Source organism: Macrotis lagotis, chromosome 1 (assembly GCF_037893015.1).
Source record: "Macrotis lagotis isolate mMagLag1 chromosome 1, bilby.v1.9.chrom.fasta, whole genome shotgun sequence".
Taxonomy (NCBI): Eukaryota; Metazoa; Chordata; class Mammalia; order Peramelemorphia; family Peramelidae; genus Macrotis; species Macrotis lagotis.
Genome location: NC_133658.1, coordinates 906668010 through 906695668, shown reverse-complemented (window position 1 = coordinate 906695668; position 27659 = coordinate 906668010). Strand labels below are relative to the sequence as shown.

The following is a 27659-nucleotide window of genomic DNA, read 5'->3' as shown; positions in this document are numbered from 1 at the left end:
TTGGTTCTGCTGCTTTATTCAGCACCAGATGCTATAACTCATTCTATGCTTCTCTAGAGTCCAACTATTTTTTATAGAACAATAATTTTCCATAGTATTCATGTACCGTGACTTATTTGTCCATTCTCCAATTAACAGGAATCCCCTCAATTTCCAATTCTTTGTCACTACAGAGAGCTACTATGAATATTTTGGGAGAGAGCAGGAACTTTTACCTATAATTGAACCCTAGGGTTTGGCCTGGTACTTTAGGCACCCACATGTAAGTTTGCTGACTGACAAATATAATCACAGGGCCCTTGAGTTTCCTGACTACCCCCATTCTATATACTTCTGAATCAGTTCCATTCCTGCCATCTTGGCTCCAGCTCCTGAGCCCTAACCACTCCTTCCTCCCAAAGCTTTCTAGTTGTCTTCCTTTACTGTCCTAAATACTCACAAATAATGTCTTCATTGATTCTCTTGACAAATCTGGAAGATAGTGCCAATATTATCATTCTCGTTGTACAGTTGAGGAAACTGAGGCAAATAGAATTTAAGTAATTTGCCTAAGTGTCTAAGGCTAGACTTGAATTCCCATCTTCTTGACTCCAGACTCAGTCATTTCTCAACTTAATCACCAAATGTGGGTGGGAGTGAATTGGGAAGGGAGTATTTCTGGAAGTGGGGGAGGGATGTGGAGAAAGAGAGAAGCCTGCTGTCTGCTCTCACTATAGGTCAGGGTTCATTGGTGAGCCAACAAATCCATTAATCTACTCCATCATCTACTACTCTTACTCCTAATTCTATTGGACCCTCCCAGAAGCCAAAATACAATACCTGAGAAAAAAGCCAGAACACTCTGGGAAGGGGGTGGAGGAGGAGAGGAGAAAAACAAGGGAGGGATCAGGTGTCATAACTGGACAGTAGGACAGAAGCCCTTGTCCATGGACAGTGATGGGGATTTGGGTAGGGGAGGGACTCCCTGGGAGAGGCAGGAAGCCACAGCAACTGGAAGGGAAGAAAGAGGAAGAAAGGGGAGGGAGGAAAAAGTCAGAGGCCAAGTCCCTGCTCTATGGGACCCATGTGATCTGATCTGATATAAAAGCTCCAGCTCTGAAGAGACCTCTGTCTTCTGGGGAAGAAGAATTCAGAGCAGAGGCAGGATTGGGCTGCAAAGAGGGACCACCTGAGACTGGAAACCTGCAGGGACAGCTCCAGAGTCTGTCCTTGGGCTCTGTACAGGGAAGGTCAGGATTCCTGGGACTGCAAAGAGATTGTCACATACAGTGAGCAGCACAGACTTATGGAGAATCCCTCAGAAGCAACTCACTGTGGGGGCAGCCCCTGGAAGAGGCTCCTGATCACAGGTGAAACACCTGCTCTGCTGGGGCCTTGGGGAGAGAAGAGGAAACTTGGGGTGTCTTAGCCCAGGTGGAGAGCAAAAGGAGAAAGCAGTCGCAGGGGTCTGTTCCAGAGACAATCAGTGCAGACCAGCCAAGAGGAGTCTTCCCTGAGCTGGGGCAGCTCACGGTCATCTGGCCACATCCCCTGAGAATCATCCAGCCCTGGAGCTGAGCAGCCTCTGAAGAGGCTAAAGGAGACTTTACAGTCAGAGGAGAATGGGGCAGGGAGCCCAGCTCTGAGGTTTACTGGCTGTGACCATGGGCCCCTCTAAGCTTGTTTACCTGGAGCACCATGCTTCTCCCAGGGTTGTTTCCTTCCCTAGGTTTGGGCCAGAAGATTTGGGTTCAAATGGTGCCTCTGCTATTTCTTATTTAATACTGATCATGCCTGTAAGGTTATGTGAGTCTGAATTGCCTCATCTGTAAGTTGAGGGTATTTCTCTCAGCTATCTCAAAGTTTCCATCCAAAGGTCTAACATCTGATTTCTGTCCTCAACCACAACATTTTATTGATTCATTTATCCCTTCAGTATCTGGTCTTCCACACTGGCAGGTTCCTTCTGAATGAATGCTCTTCACACAAACCTCAGTGAATCCCCAGCAGACCCAGAGCAGACTCAGCAGCCCCGACCCTTACCTTGAATACAGCTTAGGGAACTGGGACTCTCAAGAGGGCAGGGGACCCTGCTGACCTCTGCCTCCTTCCTTCCCCCTCAGCCTCCATCCTCAGCTACTGGATCCAGTCAGCATCTGCTCAAGGTGCTCCCATCACCATTGTGCCAAACCCACCCTATGGAGCAGTGGGCAGTGATGTCATCTTGGACATACATGGGCTCTCAGGGCAAGTTTTCACATATACTTGGTACAGAAATTCATTAGAGGACCCGAACAAGATTGATTTCTACCATGTTCCTTCTGCAACTCAGAGCCCAGCCGATATCCGGGCGAAGGTGTTCTCTAATGGCTCCATGCTCATCCCCAACCTCGCCCTCAATGACACTGAAAACTACGCAGTTAAGATTGTTGATTCAGTGGGCCTGTCAAGACAAGCATCTGGACATTTATCAGTGTATGGTAAGCACTACCCTTCCCCTGAACCAGACAGTTTCTCCCAAATTCCCTCTGTATGGGGAGAGAGGACACCCTAAGTTCCTCACCCAGGATGCAGGAAGAATCCAGAACATGATGTACCCCTACATAGAGTAGATCAAGGGGGTGATAACCCCCAAACCCAGACTAACCGTATTATGGGTCACAGAGAGCCCAGGAGAGCTCAGAGGTTCCCAGCTTCTGAGGCCCAGATCAGGAGCAAGAACAACAGAGCTACAGACCATATAAGGTCTACGAAATCATTTGATCTGCAGACAGGACTCAAAATTCAATAAATGTAGGTGCTTTTTAGGGGTGAATCAAATGTCTGACCAAATAGAGCAGGAAAATGATGTGATAAATAGCTAAATGGCTCTTGGGGAAGAAAAAGGTTCCTCATCCCTGCTCTAGGCAGATGGGACATTCTGTGAAAGTGAAGGGATGGCATGAAAGTGAAAAGACGGCATTTGATCCCCTCTAGGTAAGCCTGAGACAGGCAACCTGTCCCTGAAGTTCACCTATCCCAAGATATTTAGGAGCCCATAAAGCAGGGGGAGCTTCTTTGGGATGGGGACCATTTTGAATATTCATGGGCCAATTGGGACCAGTAGAGCTCCAGTCCAAAATGCCCATTCCCCAAGAGCCAGAAGCCTGGCTGCCTTGTGCCCCAGTTGATCTGGACCCTGGTTCATCCTGAGGCTCCCAGTGCTGGAAGAGGGAGCACAGAGGTAAAATACCTTTAGGAAAGGCCAAGAAGGTGAAGCCCAGGTTTGTCTGAAGGGATAGAGGGTCCCAGCTTCTGCTGAGAATGCAGCTGAATGAGGTGACAAATTAAATTCTATATGGGGAGCAAAGAGTTCATCTGGGGTTCCACACAGGGGTAGCTCTCCCAACATGGAGAGCTTTCAAATTGGGCAATAAAGCTACAATTCATATAGTGTCTGAGGGTGTGTGAAATGCTCTCTGTGTATCATATTTCATTTAATTCTCACCAAGACCTGTGATGTAGGTACTCTATTTTTGTCAAGAAGAAAATGAGACTGAGAGAGACTTAGAGATTTGGCCAGTCACACAGCTAGTCCATAGCTGGGACAAAATTCAAATTCAGGCCTTCCTGACTCCCATGCCTAACATTCTGTCCACTGTACCCTCCAGCTGCTTCCTAGCACAGAGGGTTATCTCAGGAGAGAGTGACCTCCCCAGCCCTGGGAATCTTCAACTCCAAACCAGATGACCCTACCCAGGGATCCCTCATCAAGTCCGGAAGGGAGAAGGGAGAAGATGTCAAGAATCCCAGAGGCCTTTTGGGGCAGGGGGAGTTTCTAGCTCTGAGATTGTGTGGTCTCTTGCAGAGGGGTGACAGCTCAGAATATCCAGCACTTTCATGATGGGCATTCTAGAAATAGTCTTACATATCTGTCTGAAGCAGGCTACATTCAAAGACAACAGGGTCAGAAGCAGGAGCCAGTGTGTTAGGTGAGGACCCTGCTGATCATCCCTGTTTGTCTTTCTATCCCTCAACTCCCGGACAGAGGATATAATAGGAGGAAGGATCTGGGAATCTTCCATCTTTTGTTCCATGGCATTTATTAGGGATCTACTATAGGCAAACAAACTGAACCCCCCCATCAAAAAAGAGTCACTAACTTCAAGGATCATAGATATTTTTGAGGAAACATCGAAACATATATATGGAATGAATGTGAGAACAGGAATGAGTACAAGAATGACAATTTTCTGATTAAACGCACTTCTGAAGGGAGGCAACACCTCCACAGATATCAGCAAATCATGTCCATATAGAGTTCTCCTAGGCACTGTATGTGCCCAATACTAAGCAGCTGGTTTGTATCTGAGGCAGAACTAGCACCCAGGCCTCTTGGCTTACTCTAATTAAATAGAAGGTCACTAGGCAGGGAAGAAACTAGCAGATGATGGCATCAGGAAAGGTCTCCTGGGAATTATCCCATTTAAGGGTCAATTGGAAAGAAGGGAGAGGCTTTATGAAGGGGAGGAAGAACCCTCTAGCAGTTGGAACTACAGAAGAAGGCTCAGCCCACTGAACTCTCTGAAGAATCTGGGAAGAAGGGGCCCAAGATTACCCAATGATAGGTAGACACGGAACTTGGTTGTGTTCCCCTCAGTTCCCCTGCAGAGTCTTCTCAGGCTTGGAAGCAGCAAACAATTGGCTACCAGACACAAGGGGAGCTTGGTTCCCATGGTTTCCAACTTCTGCTAGAGTAGTGAGACCAAAGGAAGAAGAGAGAACTCTAAAGGTGGGGTCAGGAGATCTGGATTCCTAATCCAGCTCAAACATTTACCGTGTGAACTCAGGTGGTGAGGCACCTCGGCTCTATGACTCAGCCTAGCCTCATCCTAAAATAGGGGTATACTACTCCCAGCATTTCTTTTTTCTCTGGTTGCTCCTAAGAAAAGACCCTTCAAGTAGAATGGAGATGGGAATCTTCATACTCCTTGGCTGCTCCATTAGCTCATTCTACTAACATCAGTTAACAAATGAATTGGGCAATTAGGTAGCCCAGTGCAAAGTGCTAGACTTGGATTTTTTTTTAATTTTCCCCCAGCTACACGCAGGAGCAAGTTTCAATTACTTCAAAAACTGTGAATTCCATATTCTCTCCCTTCCTCCCACCCCACTCCTCTCATTGAGAAAGCAAGTTACTTGGTAGAGATTAAACTGTGTAGCCAAAAAACATCCTTTAAAAGTAAACATAATACTCCTTCCCCCAAAGAAAGAGAAACCTCAAGAAAAATAAAGTGAGAAAAAAATGTATGCTTCAGTCTGTATTCAGAAACCATCAGCTCTGTCTTTGGAAAGGACAGCATTCTTTATCATAGGTCCATCAGAGAAATTGCTTCAAAATTCATCCCCATAGTTACTATTGCTGACTGTATTCCCCTCTATTCAATTCCTCCCCACTCCCATTTATGCTATTCTCTCTCTCTGTCTCTCTCTCTCTGTCTCTCTCTCTCTGTCTCTCTCTCTCTCTCTCTCTCCCTCCCTCCCTCCCTCCCTCCCTCCCTCCCTCTCTTCACCTTGTCCCTCCTCAAAAGTGTATTGTATCTGAATACCCTCTCCCACAATCTTCCCTCTCTTCTATCACTGACACACCCCTTCCCCCTGTCTTTCTCCTATCCCTTTCCTCTCCTGTTTTCCTCTAGGATATAACCCAATTGAGTGTGTATGTTATTCTATCTTTGAGTTACTTCCTTTTTTTTTTAGTTTTTTTTTGCAAGGCAAATGGGGTTAAGTGACTTGCCCAAGGCCACACAGCTAAGTAATTATTAAGTATCTGAGGCCAGATTTGAACTCAGGTACTTCTGACTCCAGGGCCAGTGCTCTATCCACTGAGCCACCTAGCCACCCCTTTGAGTTACTTCCAATGAGAGTAAGGCTCATTCATTTTCCTTCATTTTCCCCCTTTTCCATTCCACTGCAAAAGCTTTTACTTGCCTATTTTCTATGAAATAACATATTCTAGTCTACCTTTCTTTTCCGTTTCTTCCAGTGCATTCCTTTCTCATCCATTAACTACATATTTTTAATATATTATACCTTCAAATTCAACTCCCTCTTGTGCTTTGTCTATATATGCTCCATCTAAGTGCCCCAATAAATGAAAAGCTTCATATGAGTTGTCAGTATCATCTTCCTTTGCAGGAATACAAGCGGTTCAACATCATTAAATCCCTCATAATTTGCCCTTCCCATATGCCCTCTCCATACTTCATCTGAGGTCTGTACTTGAAGAGCAAACTTTCTATTCAGCCCTGATTGTTTCATCAGGAAAGTTTGAAAGTCCTCTATTTCATTGAATGTTCATCTTTCCTCCAAAAAGAATATGTTCACTTTTGCAGGGTAGTTAATTTTTGGTTATAATCCAAGATCTTTTGCCTTCCAGAATATCATATTTCAAACCCTACAGGCTCTTAATAATAGAAGCTGTTAAATATTGTATTATCCTGACTGTAGCTCTATGATATTTAAATGTTTCTGATTACTTGCACTATTTTCTACTTGACTTGGGATCTCTTTCAGGAGGTGATTGGTGAATTCCTTTACCTTCTGCTTCTCTAGGTGATCAGAGCAGTTTTTCCTGGAGAATTTCATGAAATATGGTGTCTAGGTTCTTTTTGGGGGGCATGACTTTCAGGTAGTCTAATAATTTTTAAATTATCTCTCCTGGTTCTGTTTTCCAGGTCATTTGTTTTTCCAATAAGATATTTCACATTTTCTTTTAGTTTCTCATATTGTTACATGGTTTGTTACAAAGTCATCAGCTTCCCTTAGCTCCATTCTACCAATTTAAGAAATTATTCACTCCAGAGAACTTTTCTATATCCCTTTCCATCTGGTCATATCTGTTTTTTAAGACATTTTTCTTCTCATTTACCTTTTCCATTTGATCCAAACAAGAAATTAAATGTATTATCAGTATTTTTTTGTATCTTCTTAAAAGCTGCTAACTTGGTTTTCACCTTACCATCCATAGGTTTAATTTTATAAAAGGAAAAGTCGAGTGACTCCTGCCAAGTGGCTCCCCTGACCTGCTCCTGGCTTTCTAGGACCACATCTGTACTGAGGCCTGCACTAGACTGGGATCTGCTCTCACTCTGGAAGCTGAAAAGGGTAATCATTAGTGAGGATGGGCTCTGATTTCTTACAGGTGAAAAACACAAGAGTCAGTTCTGTAGAGTTCCAGAAACCAAGAGTTAGAGGAGATCTCAAACTAGGGTCATGAAGTAGGCAGTTGATCCTGGCTGCATGCTCCCACTGATGATTGCGAATCCACTCCCTCCTGGTAAAATTCATGCCAGATTAACTGGATGTAATAAATTCAATTTTTTTTTCTACACTGTTCATACTGGAGTGCAGACACCAACAGATGTGCTCCCTAATGACTTCCTCCTCATCCCTAACCTTACCATCAGTGACACTAATGACTATATTGTACAAATTGTTGATTCTAGAGGATTGATGATAACAACAGCAGTGTATGGTAAGTGCAACCCTTCCCATGGACCAAGTAACCACAGGGTCAGAACTCTTTCCTAAGTTCCTTCCCAAGGGAACAGGAAAAATTCAGAACAAGACAAACAGAAACATAGTAGGGGAAATTAGCTCCAGGAAACATCTAGGGGTCCAGGTGAGGCAGAATCAAGGTAGTATACCAAGAGTAGCTCTACCTGCCATTTAACCAAGGATTCTCTACAATGCTAGCTTTGATCCTAAGACTGAAATGCCAAAAAGGTGGTAGGCTATACTTAAAGCCCCTAAGAGGGTCCGAACTAACTCCAGAAAGTCTAAGGGCAAAAAGGACCAACAAGGATACTGGAATGACACTGACTCATTTTCTCATATAGTGTCCAAGCCCTAAAGTCTAGATAAATTCCTTTAGAGAGGTTGTGAGTCCTGTAGTTCTTGGGAGATAATGGCAGCTGGAAGGGGAAAGTCAGTATTTGGGGAGTTAATTTCCTTCTTCCTCCCAGCTTTCTCAAGTAATGCTGTGAAACTAGGAGAGGCCACTGAGTATTCTGTAAGGCACCTCACCCCCTCCAATTGTGTCTGTGACAGAAAATCTATTCCTGATATTCATCTGGCCCAAGATACTTAAGAGTCCATGAGGCAGGGGGAGCATTCCTAGGGGTAGGGACAGTCACTAACACTCCCTAGCCAGATGGATACAGCAGAGCTCAAATCCAAAGTGCCAACTCCCCAAGAATGAGAAGCCTAGCTTTCACATTGCATGACAGTATCTGGAAGTCTGTTTATCCTGAGGCTCTCAGTGCTAAGAGAGGGAGCCCAGAGCGAGGATAGCCTTATCGTCTCCATTTTCTAGAGGAAAAGTCAAGAAACTTGTCTGAAGGGACAGACTAAAGTTTCCAGCTCCTGTTAAGGTTGTAACTGGAGAAGAAAAATTCTATGCAATATAAGCAGCAAAGAAATCACTTAGGGTTCCAAATGAGGCAGATCTTCCAACAAGGAATGCTTTGCAGTTGGGGGAACAGGTCCCTGGATATCATATTTCATTTGATTCTCATGACCTTGTAATAGAGATGCTATATTTTTGAAAACGAAGAAAATGATATGGAAGGAGATTGTGACCTGGCAAGAATCCTATAGATGATGGCATCAGGAAAGGTCCTATTTAAGGGATATTTTTTTTTAGGTTTTTGCAAGGCAAACTGGGTTAAGTGGCTTGCCCAAGGCCACACAGCTAGGTCATTATTAAGTGTCTGAGACCGGATTTGAACCCAGGTACTCCTGACTCCAGGGCCAGTGCTTTATCCACTACACCACCTAGCCACCACCTAGCCACCCCCTATTTAAGGGATATCTTGAGGAAAGAGAGGAGAAGGAAGTGGGAAGGAAGTGCAACCTTCAGGATTCCCAGTTGAACCAAGGAAGAAAGAGGGAATCAAGAGAACCTAGTGATAGACAAGGAACTTGATAAGGGAAAAATGGCCTTAGTATCAGGTGACTGATCTGACATCTCACCTCTGCCTTAGTTCCCTGTTCTGGTAGTTCCCATGGCAATCCACACATGCTCTGTGAACAGTAGTTTCTAGGGAGATATTATATCTCACTCATGTTTACAGATGACTCATGTACAAATGTATATTCAATCACACTGACATGCTGCATTAAGGTCATAGAAAGATCATCTCTGGCCTCAGATTTTCCTTTTCTTTCTTTCTTTCGCTGCTTTTATTCATTCATTCATTCATTCATTTGTTTTCATCCATATGCACATGCATATTTTTAAGTTACAAAATTTCCTTCCCACATCCCTTTCCACCACCAGGTTCCCTCAGCAGCAGTCAGGTTAACATTGTGCATATATATTTTGATAAACATATTTACAGATTAGTATTAGTTATTTTCAGTATGAGGAATTAGGATTAAGGGAATGAGGTACATAAGAGTTAATTTTTTTATAAATTATTCATCAGATTCTGAAGAATTGTGTATGTTTTGTTTTGTTTTCCTTCCCCTGGATGGGGATAACATAGTCCATAATCGATCTAATACAGTTGTCCAAGCTCTCTGAACTGCTGAGAGGAGCTGCTTCCATTAAGTTTGTTCATCTCACAATGTTGTTGTTGATGTATATTGTTCTCTTGGTTCTACTTCCTTCACTCAGCATCAGATCTTATATGTCATTCCATGCTTCTCAGAGTCTGACCATTTATGGTTTCTTATAGAACAATAGTGTTCCATGGTATTCATGGACCATAACTTGTTCGGCCATTCCCCACCTGATGGGCAACCCCTCAATTTCCAATTCTTTGCTACTACAAAAAGAGCTGCTGTGAATAATTTGGAATATGTAGGACTTTTCCCATTTTTATAAGTTTTTCTTAATATAGACCTAGAATTGGAATTGTTGGATCATAGGGTATGAGCATTTTTATTGCCTTTTTGGGCATAGTTCCATATTGCTCTCCAGAACGGTTGGATCTGTTCACAATTCCACCAGCAATACATCAATGTCCCAATCCTCTCACAACCTTTCCAACACCGATCATTTTCCCTTTTTCTCATCTTGACCAATCTGATAGTTGTGAGATGATACTTCATTGTTCTTTTAATTTGCATTTCTCTAATCCCTAATGATTTGGAGTGTTTTTTTTCATATGATTATATAAAGGTTTAATTTCTTCATTTGAACTGTCTGTTCATATCCTTTGACCATTTATCAATTGGGGAATGACTTGTGACCTTACAAATTTGATGCAATTCTCTATATATTTTAGAAATGAGACTTCACAACTCCTAGTTGTGAAGATTGTTTCCTAACTTTCTGCTTTCCTTCTAATTTTGGCAGCACCAGTTTTATTAGTGCAAAAACAAAAGTCAGCTACTTCAGCTATCTCATTTTATAAATTGGAGAAACTGAGAACCAAAGGAAGTAAGTCACCAAAGGGAGGTGAAACAACTGGGCTTTTCAATGGCTTTAGGAGCAGGAGAAGCTAGGTTTAGAACTCTTGCCCTGGAATCAAGAGAAGTTGAGTTTCAATCTGGCAAGAGAAACTACATTTATTAACAGTGTGGCCTTTGGAAAATCACTTAGCCCTGATAGTTCCACATCCAGGGTCATTTCCAGTCTTCCTGATTCCTATCTGGCCACTGGACCCCAATGATTCTGGAGGAGAAAGTGAGGCTGGTGACTTAACACAGCACCATCTCACTCAAATCTCATTCACAAGCATGTCATGGCATCACCTCCTTGATATCATGGTCTTCGAGAAAGAAGGACAATTACAACAATGTAATTGAAACAAGACCCAGAATCATAAAGTGTGCACTAAGATGACTATTAGAGAGCAGCTATATAAATGAAGAGGGTAATTAATATACAGAGAATAATGAGAACAAGGGTTGCTTCACATTCTTCTCTTCCAGAGAGCTCTGAGAAGGACAGGCTGGTATAGCCCAGTGACCCTTTCTCAGAAGGATGCTTTTTACTGCAGAAAAATAAAATCCATAGGAATTCAAAGGAAACAATTCTACTGAAATACACTTAGCAACACCTTTTTTAAAAAAAGTTCATAGATTCCAGGTTTAGGACCTCTGAATTAAAATGATATGATTGGTGGGAGTCTCAGAAAAACCTCAGTAGATAAGGAAGTATAGAACCTTGATTTAGAAAGAGGAGATATGAAATCTTGCCTCAGACTCATATTAGCTCTGGGACCCTGAACAAGTCACTTAATCACTGTGTGCCTCAGTTTCCTGAACTGTAAAATCAAAAGAATGACATAACCAATTTATCAGTCTCTAAGGACATCACAATCAAGGTGGTTGGTAAGTGGTCTCTCTCTTGTTTTAGAGAATAAGTTTTTGGAGTTGCCCAAAGTAGGATGCCAGGAGGAGGTCCTCTGGACCATCAAGAAAAGCACTTTTTCATGTGAATTGAAAGAAGGCATGTAAAGAAGGAACCCATTTCTAGGTAAGGTGATCAAACTTATAATGAATCAGACTACCATTTGTTTCTTGGTAGAAATGGAAATAAATCTCCTTGTTTCCTCTAATAATCTTGGAAATTGTCATGTCCAATACAAGTTCATTCATCATTGGACACACATTTAGGTATAGATATTCTGCAGAGCACTGAGTCAGACACAGTTTGGATATGATGCCATTCCTATTTTCAGGGTCTATACAGTCAAAGAGAAAGATTTGACCCCAAACATAGGTTACCAAAGGACAATATTATATGATATATATTCTTAGACTATGGCTACAAAATATACTTCTGTAGGAGACCTCCAGATGTGGTAGAAGACCACTCCAATTTGGAGGTGGGCAGAGATCAGGTCAAGTTTCATAGAAGAGCTATCAATTGCATTTTGTTTCAAAGGATAGGGCAAGGAGTTTAACAGGTCAAAGGGAAAAAATGCCATTTGTATATAGAAATAAACTGAGGCAATATTCAGTGGTGAAAAAAGGACAGTATGTGTCTGAATACAGATGCAGGCTGAAGGGATATTATGTGGCCAAGAGAAATATTTATAGATGACTATACTGTCATCTTGTGAAAAGTCATAAATACCAAGTTAGGAGATCTAAAAGTTATTTAGTGAGTAAAAGGGAGTCCCTGAAGCCTCATTAGCATTGAAAAAGAGATGATCACATATATCTGCTTGGTCATTAGTCAGTAAGTTTGAATCTGACATTCAAGGGTCACATTATTTTGTTCCAAATATCACTGGGACGGTCAGACCCCTTCTCAAAACAATGCTTTTAAATATAGAAAATAAAATCCATAGGAATTCAAAGGAAACCATTCTTCTGAAATACTTATCAACATGAAGACATGAGCTAGTGAAACAACAGGTCAGTCACTCTCACAACTTTCTCTACAGAAAAACTACCAAACCTAACATCACAGCCAACAAAGGATCAACATCATAGAGAATGGCACTTTGGTCTTCACATATAACACAGAACATGATTGGATGACATTTCATGGTTCTTCAAAGACCAGCCCCTTTCATTCAATGAAAGGATGAATTTGTGTGAGAATAACTAGATCCTCTCCATAAAGAGTGGGAAGAGGGAGGATGCTAGGTCCTATCATTGTGAAATCTGGGATCCAATCAAACACAAAAGAAGTGACTCCCTCATCCTGTAATTGACTCTGAATATCATTTCTCTCCAATCCTCTCCCCAACAATGACTCATATCTCATCTCTCTGTTTACACAGCTGGACTAAATACTATGTTTCCTCTGAGCCCTGAAGGAGAGGCAACTGAAATCAAAATCAAAGGTGAGGGGTGGCTAGGTTGCACAGTGGATAGAGCACTGTCCCTGGAGTCAGGAGTACCTGAGTTCAAATCCAGCCTCAGACACTTAATAATTACCTAACTGCGTGGCCTTGGGCAAGTCACTTAGCCCCATTGACTTGCAAAACAGAATCAAAGGTAAGCTAAAGTTACTGGTGTCTCATTGAATCTTACCCAGCTGCCCAGTATAGATGGTAAGTCAATGCTACCATAATTCCTGATTTGTTCAGTAATACCTTCATCATCAAAAATGTATCTTGGGAAGATTCAGAAACATATGCATGTTTGACAAAGAATGACCTGACAAACATCATTCTCTAAGGATATCATAATCAAGGTAGTTGGTAAGTGGTCTCTCTCTCGTTTTAGAGAATAAGATTCTGGAGTTGCCCAAAGGTAGGATACCAGGAGGAGGTCCTCTGGACCATTAAGAAGAGCAGTTTTCATGATGAATTTGGAAAGGACAAGTAAAGAAGGAACCTGATTCTAGGCAATGTGATAAGACGTAATGAATATCAGTCCATTTACTGTCACTTTTACCTTGGTAGAAATGGAGACAAGTCTCCTTGTCACATCTAATAATCTTGGAAACTGTCATGTCCAATACACGTTCATTGGTCATTGCAAACACATGTAGGTGTAGACCTGCAGAGCACTGTGCCAGACACAGTTTAGCTATGATGTCATTCCTATTTTCAGGGACCTAACAGATTAATAGAACACTCAGACCCCAAATACATGTTATCAATGGACACTTGATATGCATTCTTAGATTATGGCTACAAAATGAAGTTCTGTAGGAAACCTGGAGAGATAGGGGAAGACCATTCCAGTTTGGAGGTGAGAAAAAAAATCAAATAAGGTTTCATAGAACAGCCATAACTTTTATTTTGTTTTAAAGGATGAGGCAGGAAATTAATAGATTTTAGGAGAAAATTTCCTATTTCTATATAGAAATAACCTGAGACAATGCTCAGAGATGTTTATCTGAGTGCAGAATGTAGAACTATGCAGATTGAGCAGATACTACATAACCAGGAGAAGTGTTAGAGAGGACTGCTGACAACTTGTGAAAAGACTCAAATGCCAGCATAAGAAAGTTTAAAGTTACTTAGCTTGTAAAAGGCAGTCCCTGCAGCCTAATTCACATTGAAGAAGAGATGATCCCACAAATCTGCTTGGTATGTCATTCATCAGTAAGAAAGTTTCAATCTGACATTCAAGGTCAGAACTTTGCTTAATGTGACTATCATCACATGTTGACTGCATTTCTGATAGGTAGAATCAAAAGTTCCTTTTCATCCCTGAATTCCTCAGCTCCAATCTAAAGCCAGTGGACAGAAGTCATTATACAAATGCTTTTATAGAAAGTTCTGTTATTGAGATATAGAGAAAAGTAAAAGAAAGAAGATCTCTGATCCAGTTCTCCATCACAATGTTTCTAACAAAGATCTTGCAAAAGACCAAGGGGAAAAAACCTAGGGAGACATTTTTCCTGTCCAGTTTATCATAATTACAAACACCAAAGTCTGGGCCCTTAAACTAACCAGGAAGGTGACAGGAAGACTAGAGGCTAAATGAGGGTCCTAGGTGATGTACTGGGGGTGGGGAGTGGTCAGGTATTCATCAGAGATAAGCCTGACCCTGGAAAAGAGGCAACAAGAGAGATCAATAGCCTGCTTTGTGGTCTGAAAACAGAGCAAGAACCAGAGCAAGTTTAAAGTGAATAAGAAATTGGAATTTCATCCTCTATCAGAGTTTGGAGTCTGCAGCTGAGTAACCAGGGTAGAGAGCTCAGAATAAGGGGAAGACTATTATTCCACACCAACAATGTTTTAACTAGTTGACAGGACCTACCTATGGGTAGCAGCCATCTACTGGAACACCAATAGGGACTTCTGCAGTGATGTTGCTAAGACAACCTAATGCAAGAGCTTCCTCAACTGAGACAAGGAGAATAGCAATCAGAATACACTTTAAATAAGATTGCCTTGGAAACCCTGAAAGTTAGCATCCTGAGCCACTCCTCATTTCCTTAAAGAACCATCACATTGAATACCCAGAGAAAGCAGCTGCAAAAAATAAGAGAATTACAAACCAAGACTAAATAAGGCCCAGATAATCCTTCCAGATGTGTACAGAGACTGAGTCTAATAACAAAGTGCCAGTTAGAAAAGTAAGACTAGAAAATTGAAAAAATTAAAAATACTAAATTTTTTTTAAATGTTATTGAGATTGGAATACTCAAAATAGAAACCCTTGGGGGAAAGTTGCTCCAAATTATCTACTAACAAAATTTCAAATTTGAAAATATAGCTTGGACATGGTGTCAACTAGATTTCTAGAAGAAATAAAACTTTAGTTTCTAAGAGTTTAAAATTACCTTACAAATGGTTAGCATTTTGGAGCACATAGACCTTTAAGGTTTACAAAGCATTTTAAAAGTATTGTTTCATTCAATCCTCAGAAGAATTCTTGAAGGTCAAAGGTATTAATATCCCCATTTTACAAATGACAAATTGCAGCAAACAGAGGTTAATTAACTTTTCCAGGAACACTCCATCTGAGGCTGTATTTAAACTCAAGCCTTATTGAATCCACATCCAGTACTTGATCTTCTCTCTCTTAAATATGGAAAAAAGACTTAAAAGGAAAAATGACGAATTGGTGCACAAGGGGCAAAAGTTACCCAAGTAACAGATTCCCTGAGAAATTGGAATGAACTAAATAGATAACAAGAAATAATAAATCAAAGTTCTAAAACTATGGAAGAAAGAAGGAGAAGAAGGAGAAGAAGAGGAAGAAGAAGAAGAAGAAGAAGAAGAAGAAGAAGAAGAAGAAGAAGAAGAAAAGAAGAAAATACATTAGTAATCATGATCTAAGACAAGCTATATTGAAATGTACCAGAGACACTGGATTATTGTACCCATATAACAATAAATTTGTACCACAGCACATAATATCTAAATCTAAACTCTTAAAGGAAAAACTAATAGTATATGTATATACATGTATGTATATGTATATATGTATGTATGTATATATATATATATATATATATATATCACCTGTGTGTGGCACTTTTATAAAAATTAATCATGCATTAAGGCATAAAAATGTCAAAATAAATAGAAAAAGGATAAATGTTAACTACAACTTAAACTGATCATGATACAATAAAATATATTTAATAAAAAATCTTGAGAGAAAAGATTGAAAATTATCAACTACATTATAACTTAATTCTAAAGAATTGTATTATCAAGAACTGTTCAGTCATCTCTCCTGTTCTCCAGAGTAAGTGATCCCATTTCCATGAGCAAAACTGAGTCCATACTCTAGCAGATGATAATCATTATCATCGATGACAATTTATTGTAAAGATGTATTGTAAAGATTGTAAAGACAACGAATTGTAAAGATAAAGGACACAGATTGAAGAAAAGACTAGAATCAGGAAAGTCTAAAAGGAGATCACTGAAAAAAATTCAGATGGTAAATGATGAGAGCATGAATGTGACCAGTATAGTGAAGAGGGACACAAAGTAAACTCACAGAATTTAGATCTGGAATGAGTGGTACAGATAGATCAACAATCCCATATGGAATTATTTTATAATTTGAAAGAATGATGTTGAGGGAAGTGAAAGAACTTGGCTCTCATTGAGCAAGTGATAAGCCAGAATTCTTATCTAGGTCTTCAGATTCCACACTCAAAACTTTTTCTATTTCTGTGCATTGCCCTTAAATGTTTTTTGAGAAGAAAAGTCGCATCATCAGGAGGATTTTCCAGAATATTACATTTGGATAGGGATATAGAGCTAAATTAAAGAAGTATTAGATTCTAGGCAGGAACACTGGTCAGAAAACTAATACCATAATTGAGAAGAGATGAGGGGATCTGGAATTGAAGTTGAGAGGAGGGATACTGTCCAAGTAGAATCAATATAAACAACCAAGACATTAAGGAGAATAGAAAAGAAATGGGTTAGATGTGAGGTTTGAAAGAGAGAAATCAAAGATGCTTTCCAGGATGAACCTGAGTGACTAATTGGTGGATGATGCCATCAACATAAATAGCAAAGGACAGTGGGCATAATGTGTGGATTAAATCATGAGATCAGAAATTGGATATGTAGAATTGTATGAGCTTGTCAAAAACTCAGCTGTTTCTAAATGTTCACCATACACCCTCCTCTTTGTTCTTGCCAAGGATATTCTGAGGTCCTGAGAAACAAAGACCAAGACTGCATCATTGAACAACAAACCTCTAAGTATTTATAGCATGTCAGGCATTATGTACAAGACCTAGCCTGTTGATCTTGGAAACCACTCCAAAACACTCATGGTTCTTTTCCTTTTCTTGGCCCACAGCAAAAATAAATGATTTCCCCAACTGGAGGGGAGTTGTGATTGGAGTCCTAACTGGAGTGATTCTCATTGGGGGCATCATCTGTTTCCTGATCTTCAGAAGGACTAGAAGGTAAAATAATGTTTCCTTTGGTTTCCTCTGTTTTTGTCTGACTTTAAAGGGAGAAGAGATATCAACATAGTCTTCTGAACCCTTTACCCTCTTTTGGACTTGCTCTACCTCCCTTTCCCAAACTCCAACTTTTCAACATTATTTCCATTGGGTATTATCTCCCCTAGGCTTTCATTCAATCCCACACCTCATACTTGATTGCCACTTTGAAATAGATGCTCATTTCACAGTGTTGTGGAGACCAGATCTAACCATTCTTTTTAGATCTTAGAACAAAGGCACTAAGGTCCAAGAAGGTAGAAAAGAGAAGAAAGGAAAAATTGCAGAGATAAAAGGGAAAAGGTTACTACTCACAACATAATAAGAAACTAAATGAAGAAAAAGGCCACTGAGTCAGGTCCAGACTGCAAAGACAAGTTGAATAGGAGAAGAATGGAGGTTTTAGGGGATAAGGGGATAAGGCATGACAACCAGGAATATCGAAAGACAAACCTTGAATCTGCTCCAGTGGACAAGCTGGAGGAAATCTTTAATTTTGCTTCTGAATGTCAGTCCCCAACGGTCTTGTTCTTTCTTAAGGGCTAGCAAACACTACCTGTCAGAGAAAAACCATTCAGCACCCAGACGTGGTAAATTAAAGTACCATCCAATAAAACCAGAACTGAATCTTGGCCTAGGGAGATATGACTGCAACCACAGTCTCCTTTCTTTATTTCAAGGAGAACCAAGGAGTTAGCCTTCTAATGAGAGCCAACTCCCTTTGGTTTTCTATCATAGGTAGGACATGAAGGCCCATACCCAGTCAACTCTAAAGAGGGTCTTCCATTTGATTTATTTTCAACAGTATTTATAAACAAATACACTTTTTAGACAAGCTCAAAGCCTAATATTTAGAGGACTAAGACCTATGTTGTGATTTATACAGGGCATTAGGATGGCAACTCTAAACACTCTCCATTCTCTTTGTTTCCTACTCTACTCACTTCCTTTATGTAATCAAGATAAATATTCATATTTCACAATTTTTGTATACGTATACAGAGAGAGAGAGAGAGAGAGGGAGAGGGAGGGAGAACAAGCTGAAGTAGCCACTGGCCCCTGTAGTTCCTTCTATCTCGATATCTGTACTTTGAAGTCGCTGTCCAAAAGCAAACTGCCTTTTAAGCACAAGATTAGTCATTGTGTGCTATGTTACCTTCATCATGGGCTGCCATTGTCAAAGAATTCATCAAATAACCAATGTTCTGAAGGTGACCCTTTCCAAATTTAGAGAAACAAACAGCTTCAAAAAGAAATCTTCCAGAGTTGTCATCACAGTGGTACCATCATTGTCACCTCTGGTCACCTCCTAGAATTGTTGAGTTACCAAAAAAATGTATTCTGATCAAAATGACACATTTCTTGAGTTCACTGAGCTTATAGTCTCTGGGAATTTCTCTCTTCCCTCAGTCAAGATAAATTGAAAGATAAGGGGAGGAGATAAAATAGGACCCCATCTAGAATAAGAATCCATCTGTATGACACTCTTATAACCAAAAACCTTGAAGTCTTAACAAATCTAAGTGCACATCCCATATGTGAAATATTAGACTATCAGATCCCAGAGACTCAGATTGAAGAGGATTTTGAATTTTTTCACTGGAAATTTTCTCAGGTTGTACTGGAAGGTTGTACTCATTCTTTTCACTTCCTGATTTCTTCACTTTCTTTGAGATACATCTAATAAACCACCTTCTGAAAGAAATATTTTCTGATTCTCCTTAATATAAATACCTTCCTTCTGTTAATTATCTCTCCAATTTGAACTGTATAAAGTTTGTTTGTACACAGCTTGCACAGTGGCTCATTTTTTAGACTGTAATCATGAATATAAGGATTGTCTTCTGTTTTTCTTTGAATGTTCATTGTTTAACAGACTGCCTGCCACAAAATAGGCACTAAATGAATGCTTACTAAGTAACTCCCTGGGGGTGAGATAGGGAGGCAGGAATTCTCCTGTGTCCTCATCATCTGCTGGCTGAATGAGAAGGGGTGGGAAGGAAGAAGAATCAGTCCCTTGTGGAATTCAGGCTCAGGATACACTAAGGAAATATTCCATCTCAATTTCTCTCCCTCCAGGTGAAGGCACCACTCAATATGAAAACACTGCTTTCCTAAAAGGCTCAGCTCTGTCAGCACAGGTAGGGAAAGAATGTCTACTTCAATCAGTTCCAGAACATTGATATGTCTATCAGGGAATGGGAAGGAAAATCTTGGACAGATCTTGAGATTGTTTAAGTGAAGGATTCTTCAATCCATATAAATGTATATACATATATATATATATATATATATATATATATATATATATATATAATTGTTCATTGTCCACAACAAGCCAGAATTGATTTGATTATAACTCCAGAACAGTAAAGGAGGAGAGAAAGGTTGGGGCAAGATGCCAAGGTTGGGAGACCTAGGAGTGAAACGGTAAAGTCTTGGAGAATTTCTCATGTGTATCAATCAGGACACTTGATGATGAGTATTCCAGAAAGGAAGCAACTCATAGCTAAAGCCTTTAGGTGCTGGGCAGTTGCTGAGTCAAACATCATTAGGGACAGACAGTTATTTTTATAAGTGAATTTCCATGCAGGAAAAACAGACGTCTTTCCAGGATTTATGAGACACAGTAGGTACTAGAGAAACTTGGATGCAGGTGGAGTAGGTTACCTAGAATATGATAGGCTCCTCCATACTGAGTCTCCAAGAAAGACTAGACGCCCCTTATTCACAGAAATTATTCTTAGAGTGTCGGTCACACTGAGGTCTCTTCTAAATCAGGGGATCCTTCATTATAAGATCTCAAACACCCCTTCTGATTTGCCAGGTCATAACTTTCCTTTTAGGTCAAGCATTCACTATCCTGTATTATATTCCAAGTCTGGAAAGCAATTAGTTGGGATGTGGGGTTTGGGGGGGGGTTGGGTTTTTTTTTAGGTTTTTGCAAGGCAAATGGGGTTAAGTGTCTTGCCCAAGGCCACACAGCTAGGTCATTATTAAGTGTCTGAGACTGGATTTGAACCCAGGTACTCCTGACTCCAGGGCCGGTGCTTTATCCACTACGCCACCTAGCCACCCCTAGTTGGGATGTTTTAATTGCTGTTGTTTTTGCCTCCACAGAGTCTGGGATCCTCTTCTACTTCTCCTGAAGTCCAAACTGAAAATGCCTATCAGGTATGTGAGAGGCCAGGGCTCACTCAGGAACCAAGGAGGAGATCAAAATGCAGTTTGTGGATAATCTTGCTGATGGCACAGGGAACAGGAGCAAGGTCAGGATGGAGTGAAGTGTAGACAGAGTTTGGAGAGGGTAAAAGCCTTTTAAGCCTATTCTCTATTCTGGAACAATGGTGACATCTCTTCTCTCTATGTCCAGGCATTGGACATCACCAAAGTGAATATTTATGACAAGATCATTCCTGGGGAGAACTCTCAAGGCTGAGGAAGAAGAGGAAGCCCCTGAGGAAGAAGAGGAAGCCCCTAGAGATGCTGTGAGAACCCTTCCATTTCCCTTTATTAAAGACAGTTCAAAAGCATCTCTCAGAGGAGAAAATGGAAACATCTGAGTCAATGGGAAAAACTAACCAGGAGAAGGGGGGGGGGGAGAGAGAGAGAGAGAGAGAGAGAGAGAGAGAGAGAGAGAGAGAGAGAGAGAGAGAAGCTGGATTTGAGGAGAGGAAAGGCTTGAAGGGGTGTAAGAGCAGTCAGATGCCCCAAATGAGACTGAGAGGAGTGAAAGCCGTCAGGGATGTGTGTGTCTGAGGTGGTTAGAAACCGAGACACCTGTGGAATGAGTTTGATTACGTACTCTGTTGCTCTTCAAGTGTTTCAGTGTTCTCAATATCTTCATGAATCTTTAGATCTTTTATTCATGAAAATGTTCCTTTAAAATTTCTCCATTTATTCCTCCTGAACTCAGATGTAGATGATCCATCAAATCTCCATTGTCCTAAGTGCCATAGACTCCATGGTCTTGGACTTCTTGGACCTAGACTTGGACCTGAACTTCCTTAAAACCAGGAATCACTGATTCTAGATAATATGATCTCAAGGATGGACCAAATCATCAGTGTCTGTCCATCAGACACAGAAGTGGCTAAAGGCAATAGAAACCCAAAAAGTAGATGGAGAAAGTCATTCACTGAAAGACAAAAGCAATAACTGTTCATGAAAGAAAGAAATGCTAACAAAGACAATTAATGACATTGACTCTTAGAACTCAAGGTGAACACTACTCATTGAAAACTTAACAGAAGGAAAAAAGAATTTCCAGGGTCAGGAGCTGGGTGGGACCCTTAGCAAGTTATCCTCAGATATATAGCTCACTACCAACTCATTTTCAGATACATTTATAGAACACACCAGAATTTTTTGTGTTTTCAATCCATGTTTGGTACCAATCATTTTTACTACTTCTTCCCAATAAATGCATGTGTTATTAATAATTGCCTTTCTTGCAAATGGGGAATGAAATGATAGGAACTCATGAGAAACAGCTAGAAGTCCTTCAGCTTAATTTCTGAGAAAGGATGGTTACGACTGTTTTGGGAGAACATTAAATAATGAATAGGAGTGTGAGTTGACGTGCTCTACTATCAAGCAGATATCCCAAAGAGGTCAAAGACAAAAAGAAAGAAGCCATAAGAAGATGAAATTCATAGCAGTATTTTTTGTAGTAACAAAGAATTGGAAGCAACCTCATTCAGAGGGATATGAATTAATAAATGGTGATGGACAAATATCATTGAATTTTATTTTACCAGAAGACATTTTGATATTATGAAAGATGTGGAGGTAATTTTATTATGTGATGCAGAGTGAAGGGAACAGAACAAGGAGTCCAATTTATAGAATAGTCACAAGAATAACAAAAGTGAAGACAACCAGAAAGTCCCAGAATTTACACCATTGAGCATAGTTTCCCTGGAGATCAGGGGATATACAGGGACCCAGGCTAAGCCTCACAGAGAAGAAGGAAGAAGATAGAGGGACAAATCATAAATTTCTCCTTAATGATACTGCAACACATGACTCCAAAGTTCCTGTATTCAAAGATGCTGTTCAAACAAGACATCCCATCTAAGTCTTCTAGATTAATGGATCAGGGAACTGTTTCCTCTCCCAGATATACACACTTCTAGAGTCCCATAGGTGATCCTGGACTGTGCTTGAGGTAGTAGGAGCAAGGCAGTTGGGACTCAAAGATCTCCCACATAAACTCCTGGTCATGTATGTTCCCTCCCCCCCCCCCATCAGTGTTGAAAGAATCTGTGAGAGAATGCCCCCTTGTGTGCATGGGGGAAATTTAACCATGTAATTTTTAAAAATTTGTCAATATTTTTGTTTGTTTTAGTTAAGCTTATTGAATTTTAATCTTGCTTTGAACTAATGTCAGTCAACAAATATGTATTAAGGGTTCTCTGGCAGCAAAGAAACATCATAACTCCTAAGCTTTGGTTTTCAAAAGATTGAGCAGTCAGAAAAGGAAAGCAAAATTGGAATGTGAGAAACTAAATTTTAATGAATCATTACTGAATGATAAAGATAAGGACAATAATCATGCTCCAAATCAGAAAGAATCACCTCATCATTAGATCAAGACCATTTCATAGACAAATACTCCATCAGAATGAGGTCAGGTTGTTTTCTGTTGCAAATATGAGTTAGATGATCTCAAAAATGTCCAGCTTATCTAAGAAGAAAAGCACTTCTTGATTCTCATGGAATCAGAATGAACCAAGTTACAGCAGGAAGCCCAGATTGTTTTCAAGAACTGAAACCAGGGTGGCTAGGTGACACAGTGGATAGAGCACCGGCCCTGGAGTCAAGAGTACCTGGGTTCAAATCCAGCCTCAGACACTTAATAATTACCTAGCTGTGTGGCCTTGGGCAAGCCACTTAACCCCATTGCCTTGCAAAAAAAAACCTTATAAAAAAAGAACTGAAACCACTATAATTCAGTTTTGAGGGGAAACTTTGGTATTCAAAGATATTGTAGGAACTTGAAAACCAGATTGAAAAAATTATTCATGGAATATCTCAGCCAAAAAAAAGAAGATAAGTTAGGTAAAGTAAAAGTATCTTTTACAAAAAGTGAAACAAGCTAAACTCTTTTGTTGTTGATGATGTTTTTGCAAGGCAATGGGGTTGAGTGACTTGCCCAAGGTTACACAAATAGATAATTATTAAGTATCTGAAGTTGGGTTTGAACTCAGGTCTTCCTGACTCAGGGCCGATACTCTATCCAATGCATTCCCTAGCTGCCCCACAAGCTACACACTTGATACCTTCTTGGTAACCAAGAAGAAAATGAGCAACAGATCAGCAAATGGCCCTCAGTTCTGAAAAAAAAAAAAAAAGCACACCTTAGGCACATGGAGAAATTCAACAATATTGCCCAGTACTGTGGGCAATCCTAGTTCAGACAAGAGAGGAGTCTTCAATTATGAGGCAGATCTTCTGTCTAACACATCAATCATCTTGTCGCCCCAACCCCCGATGAGTGTTAAGAGACTAATAAGGAGCTAGCCCATTTAGAAAGAACTATAGAAAGATCCATAGGTCAAAAGAAAATTCAGTCACCCTAGCCTCAAAATAGATTATGAGAAATTATTGTAGGAGAAATTACTGTTCCTTTAGCTACAGATAATTCATTGTGGATTTGTATATTGATTTGCATTTTGTACTCTTTGATGCAGTACAAATTCACTTTTTTCAAGTTATCAAGTATCATTTTCTATCAAGCATTATGATTGTGATCATTATCATTATCATCAGTATTAATATTATGTGTCAACATTATTTTAAAATATTCTATGGCAATAATATTAATATAACAAAGATATAGCTAAATTTATAGTTTAATATGGCATAATATATTATTGTTAGAATATATAATATTATATCATAGTATATTAATACATTATATTGTATTGTATTATATTGTATCTTAAAGTATTCTATATTATATTAAATTTATATTATGTATTTTCTTAATTATTATTTTTGAGAGATGAGGTAGGTTCAGCTAGAAACAAAATACCATTGTATCCTTCCCCTATTAGATCTAAGCAAACTTTCTTTTGTCACTGTTCAATGCCTTTCAAGTGCCTCATTTCATCCGAACATCACACCTGAACCAACAGGGTGCTTGGGTTTGGCCTTCCACAAACAAAAGGACAAATTTTTTTTTGCCTCAGAAAGAAATGTGAACTTTATTGTAAATGTCTATGTAAACATTGGCTCATATCAATATGGCATGTTTATAAAAATAAGGCATGCATTCATAGTCATACTTATAAGGGTAATTATGAAATGACATTTTTATGCCTCTGTCTAGAGAGTGAAATTTTTTGACAATAGACAGGAAAATGCTCTCGCTCTCTCTCTCTCTCTCTCTCTCTCTCTCTCTCTCTCTCTCTCTCTCAACCCCCATTATGTACTTATAACATAACCAGAAGCACCATAAGACACAGGCAGTACAAGGATGGAGTTGACCCCAGGTGCTTATGAAAAATATCATTAAATTCAACATATGTATTCTTTGGCAGAATAAAATATACACATTATTAAGTGTACATAGAAAGAGGTGGAGTAAAGACTGCTCATCCCTCTTAGTTGGCTTGTCTCTCTCAGTACCCATGTTCCTGGTGCATAGCCCAGTAATTAAAAAAAAATGCAGTCACACACTTACTTACCATCATGTCCCTTTAGATGGAGGTTATCATCTCTCATGGTCTTGAAGAAGGGCAGATATTATTCAGCACTAGCTACTGTCCATGTATCATTACTGCCAAGGAACGATCTCTCCCTCCCCTTTCTCCTCTCCTGGTTCTCCTTGAGAATCCCAACAGTCCCCCTGCCCCACCCTCCTGCAAGAAAATGTTTGCCCACTTCCTGACATTAGATTTTTTTCCCTTCTCAAACTGTGAAGAACTACAAATCCCAAGGGTTTGTGACTATCCAATCTTATAAGAGGTTGTTACACTGATTTTTTCTCCATGTTCAGAAAAATCAAATATGGATTCTCTATATCTCATGCCATTCTGTAATTGATCCTTTTCTCTAACACCATGGATTGTGTTTCTTTGTCTCTGAATTAAATTCAGAAGTTCATGAGACCAGAAATCGGGTTTTCCTACAAGTTGGTTTAAAATGCAGTTGTCCCTTAAAATTCCTTTATCTCAAAGAAATACATTATTTCTATATGGCCTTCCATACCCATGAACAATTAAGGAAGATATTGTATTGCCAACAAATCTTATAGAATGCATGTAAGAACTAAGAAATCTGTTGTCTCTGTTCAACTAAGAAGCTGATGAACTTTATCAAACAACCTTTCCTTACAGCAAGATGGAAGGGCTGTTGCTATCCCCAAATGTCCAGTCAATCATATTGCTTTTGTCAACTTTAATACTTCAGACTTGGTAACCAATCATATCATTTTTCAACTGTGATATTTCCTATTTCATGTCTTTTTATAATTCCTAAAACTGTATGGTTTCCTTGTGGTCTTCTGACTGACTGAGGAATTAAAAGACCCCTTTAATTGGTAATTGGTAGCCTTAACAATAAATTGAATGTGCTCAGAATTTTGTGCCATTCACCTTAATTTCATTCATGACAATGCCCTATCCTCTCCCATCTCTGTCTCTGAGATTTTGCTCACTCTCTTCCAGACTTTCCCCCCCCTTCTCCCACCAATCTCAGTTTCTTAAGATTTCTCCCTTAAATACTCTATCAAGTGAAATCTTTTCATGAACCCCCAGGTAAGAGTGTGAGCATGATTTATCCTTCTTCACATTTTTCTTAGCTTATGACCTGGTTTTGGTATTCATCTCACTCTAATTGTCTCATACTCATTTATAGACTTATCTCTCTATTAGATTACAAGTCTCATGAGAAAAAGGTATATGTCATTTAGCTTTGAATCTCCAAAGACTAGTGCCATATTTCACATAGAGTGGATAATTCAGATGGAAATGGCTTGAAATGTATTAAATTGAACTCATCTGGAAGTTAGGTATAGTGCCTAGATCATAGTAGGTCCTTAATTACTGAATGATTGATTGATTGAAGTAAATTCATTTTGGCTTCCTCTGTGCAGGATCCAGAGATAGGAGGCTGAGGCAAAAAGAAGTGTTGTAATCTCAGGAGCCAGTTGGAGAGCCTGTCCTGGTCAGGGCCTAAGTCTCAACTCAAAATTCTGGTTGATTCTGGGTCAACTCGGGAAAATGGATATGGAGTCTGGACCAGGAGGGAGGGAAGGAGAAACTAGAGAAAAAGTGAAAAATTTTGAGCACAGCAAGGACATGACCAAAATTCTACTTAAGACAGGGGAGAGAAACTAGAGAAATGATCACCCCAACACTTCCCCTCCCCAAAGAGAGACACAGGGAAGAAAGAAGGGTAATGGTCACTTGAGGGGATATTTTTCTATGAGGAGGAGGACACATGGCTGGAGGAGAAGTCTTCAAGAGAAGGAAAATTTGAGCAACAAAAAAGAAGAGGACCCTATTGATTCCATAACCTTCCTAACGTTAATAAAAATGATTATAATAAAAATAATAATAGTAATGTTTTTATTGATCTTTTGTTTCTTTACAAAGTCTCTGTATAGTTTCTTTACACTTTTCTATATAGTTTCTTCCCACCACACATACACGCTCTTAGAAAGTTCCATATTACAAATAGCATTTTTAAAAACAAAAAATGGCAAAAGTAAAGATTTTGACAAAATGTGATAGATATAGCCAAAAAAATTTGAAAATGTGCAGCATCTGGGTACTGTCACTTCTGCAAAGGGATACTTCAAAGGTGGCCTCAACTCTCTTCCTTTTGGTTTTGATTGATCTTTATAATTTTTATCATTCAGTTTTTATTTCTTGGCATTTCATGGTTATTCTTTGCATTTACATTTTTGTAGTCCTTGCATAGATTATTTTCTTGACTCTTCTGAACTTCATTCTACATCAGCTTATGTGGATCTGCCCACACTTCTCTGTAGTCACCATATACTCATCATTTCTTACAAGACAGTCATATTCCATTAAGATTATGTATGACATTGGGATATCATTCTCCCATCAACTTTATTTACACAAAAAAAATGCTACTGGAAGTATTTTGGTAGGCAGGAATTTTATTCTTATCAATGACCTCCTTAGGATATAAATTTGATAATGGAATCTCTAAATCAAATGGTATGGACATTTTAACCACTTTTTCTGTGCATAATTCCAAATTGCTTTCCAAAATGTTTCACCAATTCATAGCTACACCAAGAAAGCATCAGTGTGCTTATTTTCCAAAAGCTCCTCCAAAATTAACTTCTCTTTTATTATCTTTCCCAGTT

General features: G+C 39.6%; 1 protein-coding gene across 10 annotated transcripts; it reads left to right on the top strand.

The window, feature by feature from the left end:
* The first annotated feature begins 1098 nt into the window (after positions 1-1098).
* On the top strand, positions 1099-26889 carry LOC141509644 (cell adhesion molecule CEACAM3-like). 10 transcript variants are annotated; one of them, XR_012474676.1, is made up of 7 exons: positions 1099-1349; positions 2103-2459; positions 6989-12770; positions 17161-17269; positions 19388-19449; positions 20429-20796; positions 26412-26889. XR_012474676.1 is itself a non-coding variant. In XM_074219334.1 (3 exons), exons 1-3 carry the CDS (start codon positions 1286-1288, stop codon positions 7000-7002), a joined length of 435 nt encoding a protein of 144 aa, XP_074075435.1. In that variant the 5' UTR covers positions 1099-1285; the 3' UTR covers positions 7003-15768. The 10 variants fall into 10 exon arrangements, 1 of the variants encoding a protein (XP_074075435.1); XR_012474679.1 differs by lacking the exon at positions 26412-26889 and having other exon boundaries at positions 6989-7125; positions 11330-12770; positions 20429-23975; XR_012474680.1 differs by lacking the exon at positions 26412-26889 and having other exon boundaries at positions 6989-11449; positions 12708-12770; positions 20429-23975.
* The last annotated feature ends 770 nt before the right edge of the window (positions 26890-27659 follow it).

Excerpts from the sequence above, each read along its gene's own strand:
- LOC141509644 (XM_074219334.1), top strand. The coding sequence starts at position 1,286 with ATGGAGAATCCCTCAGAAGCAACTCACTGTGGGGGCAGCCCCTGGAAG. Across the intron at positions 1,350-2,102 it reads GAAGAGGCTCCTGATCACAG|CCTCCATCCTCAGCTACTGG; the intron begins GTGAAACACCTG and ends CTTCCCCCTCAG.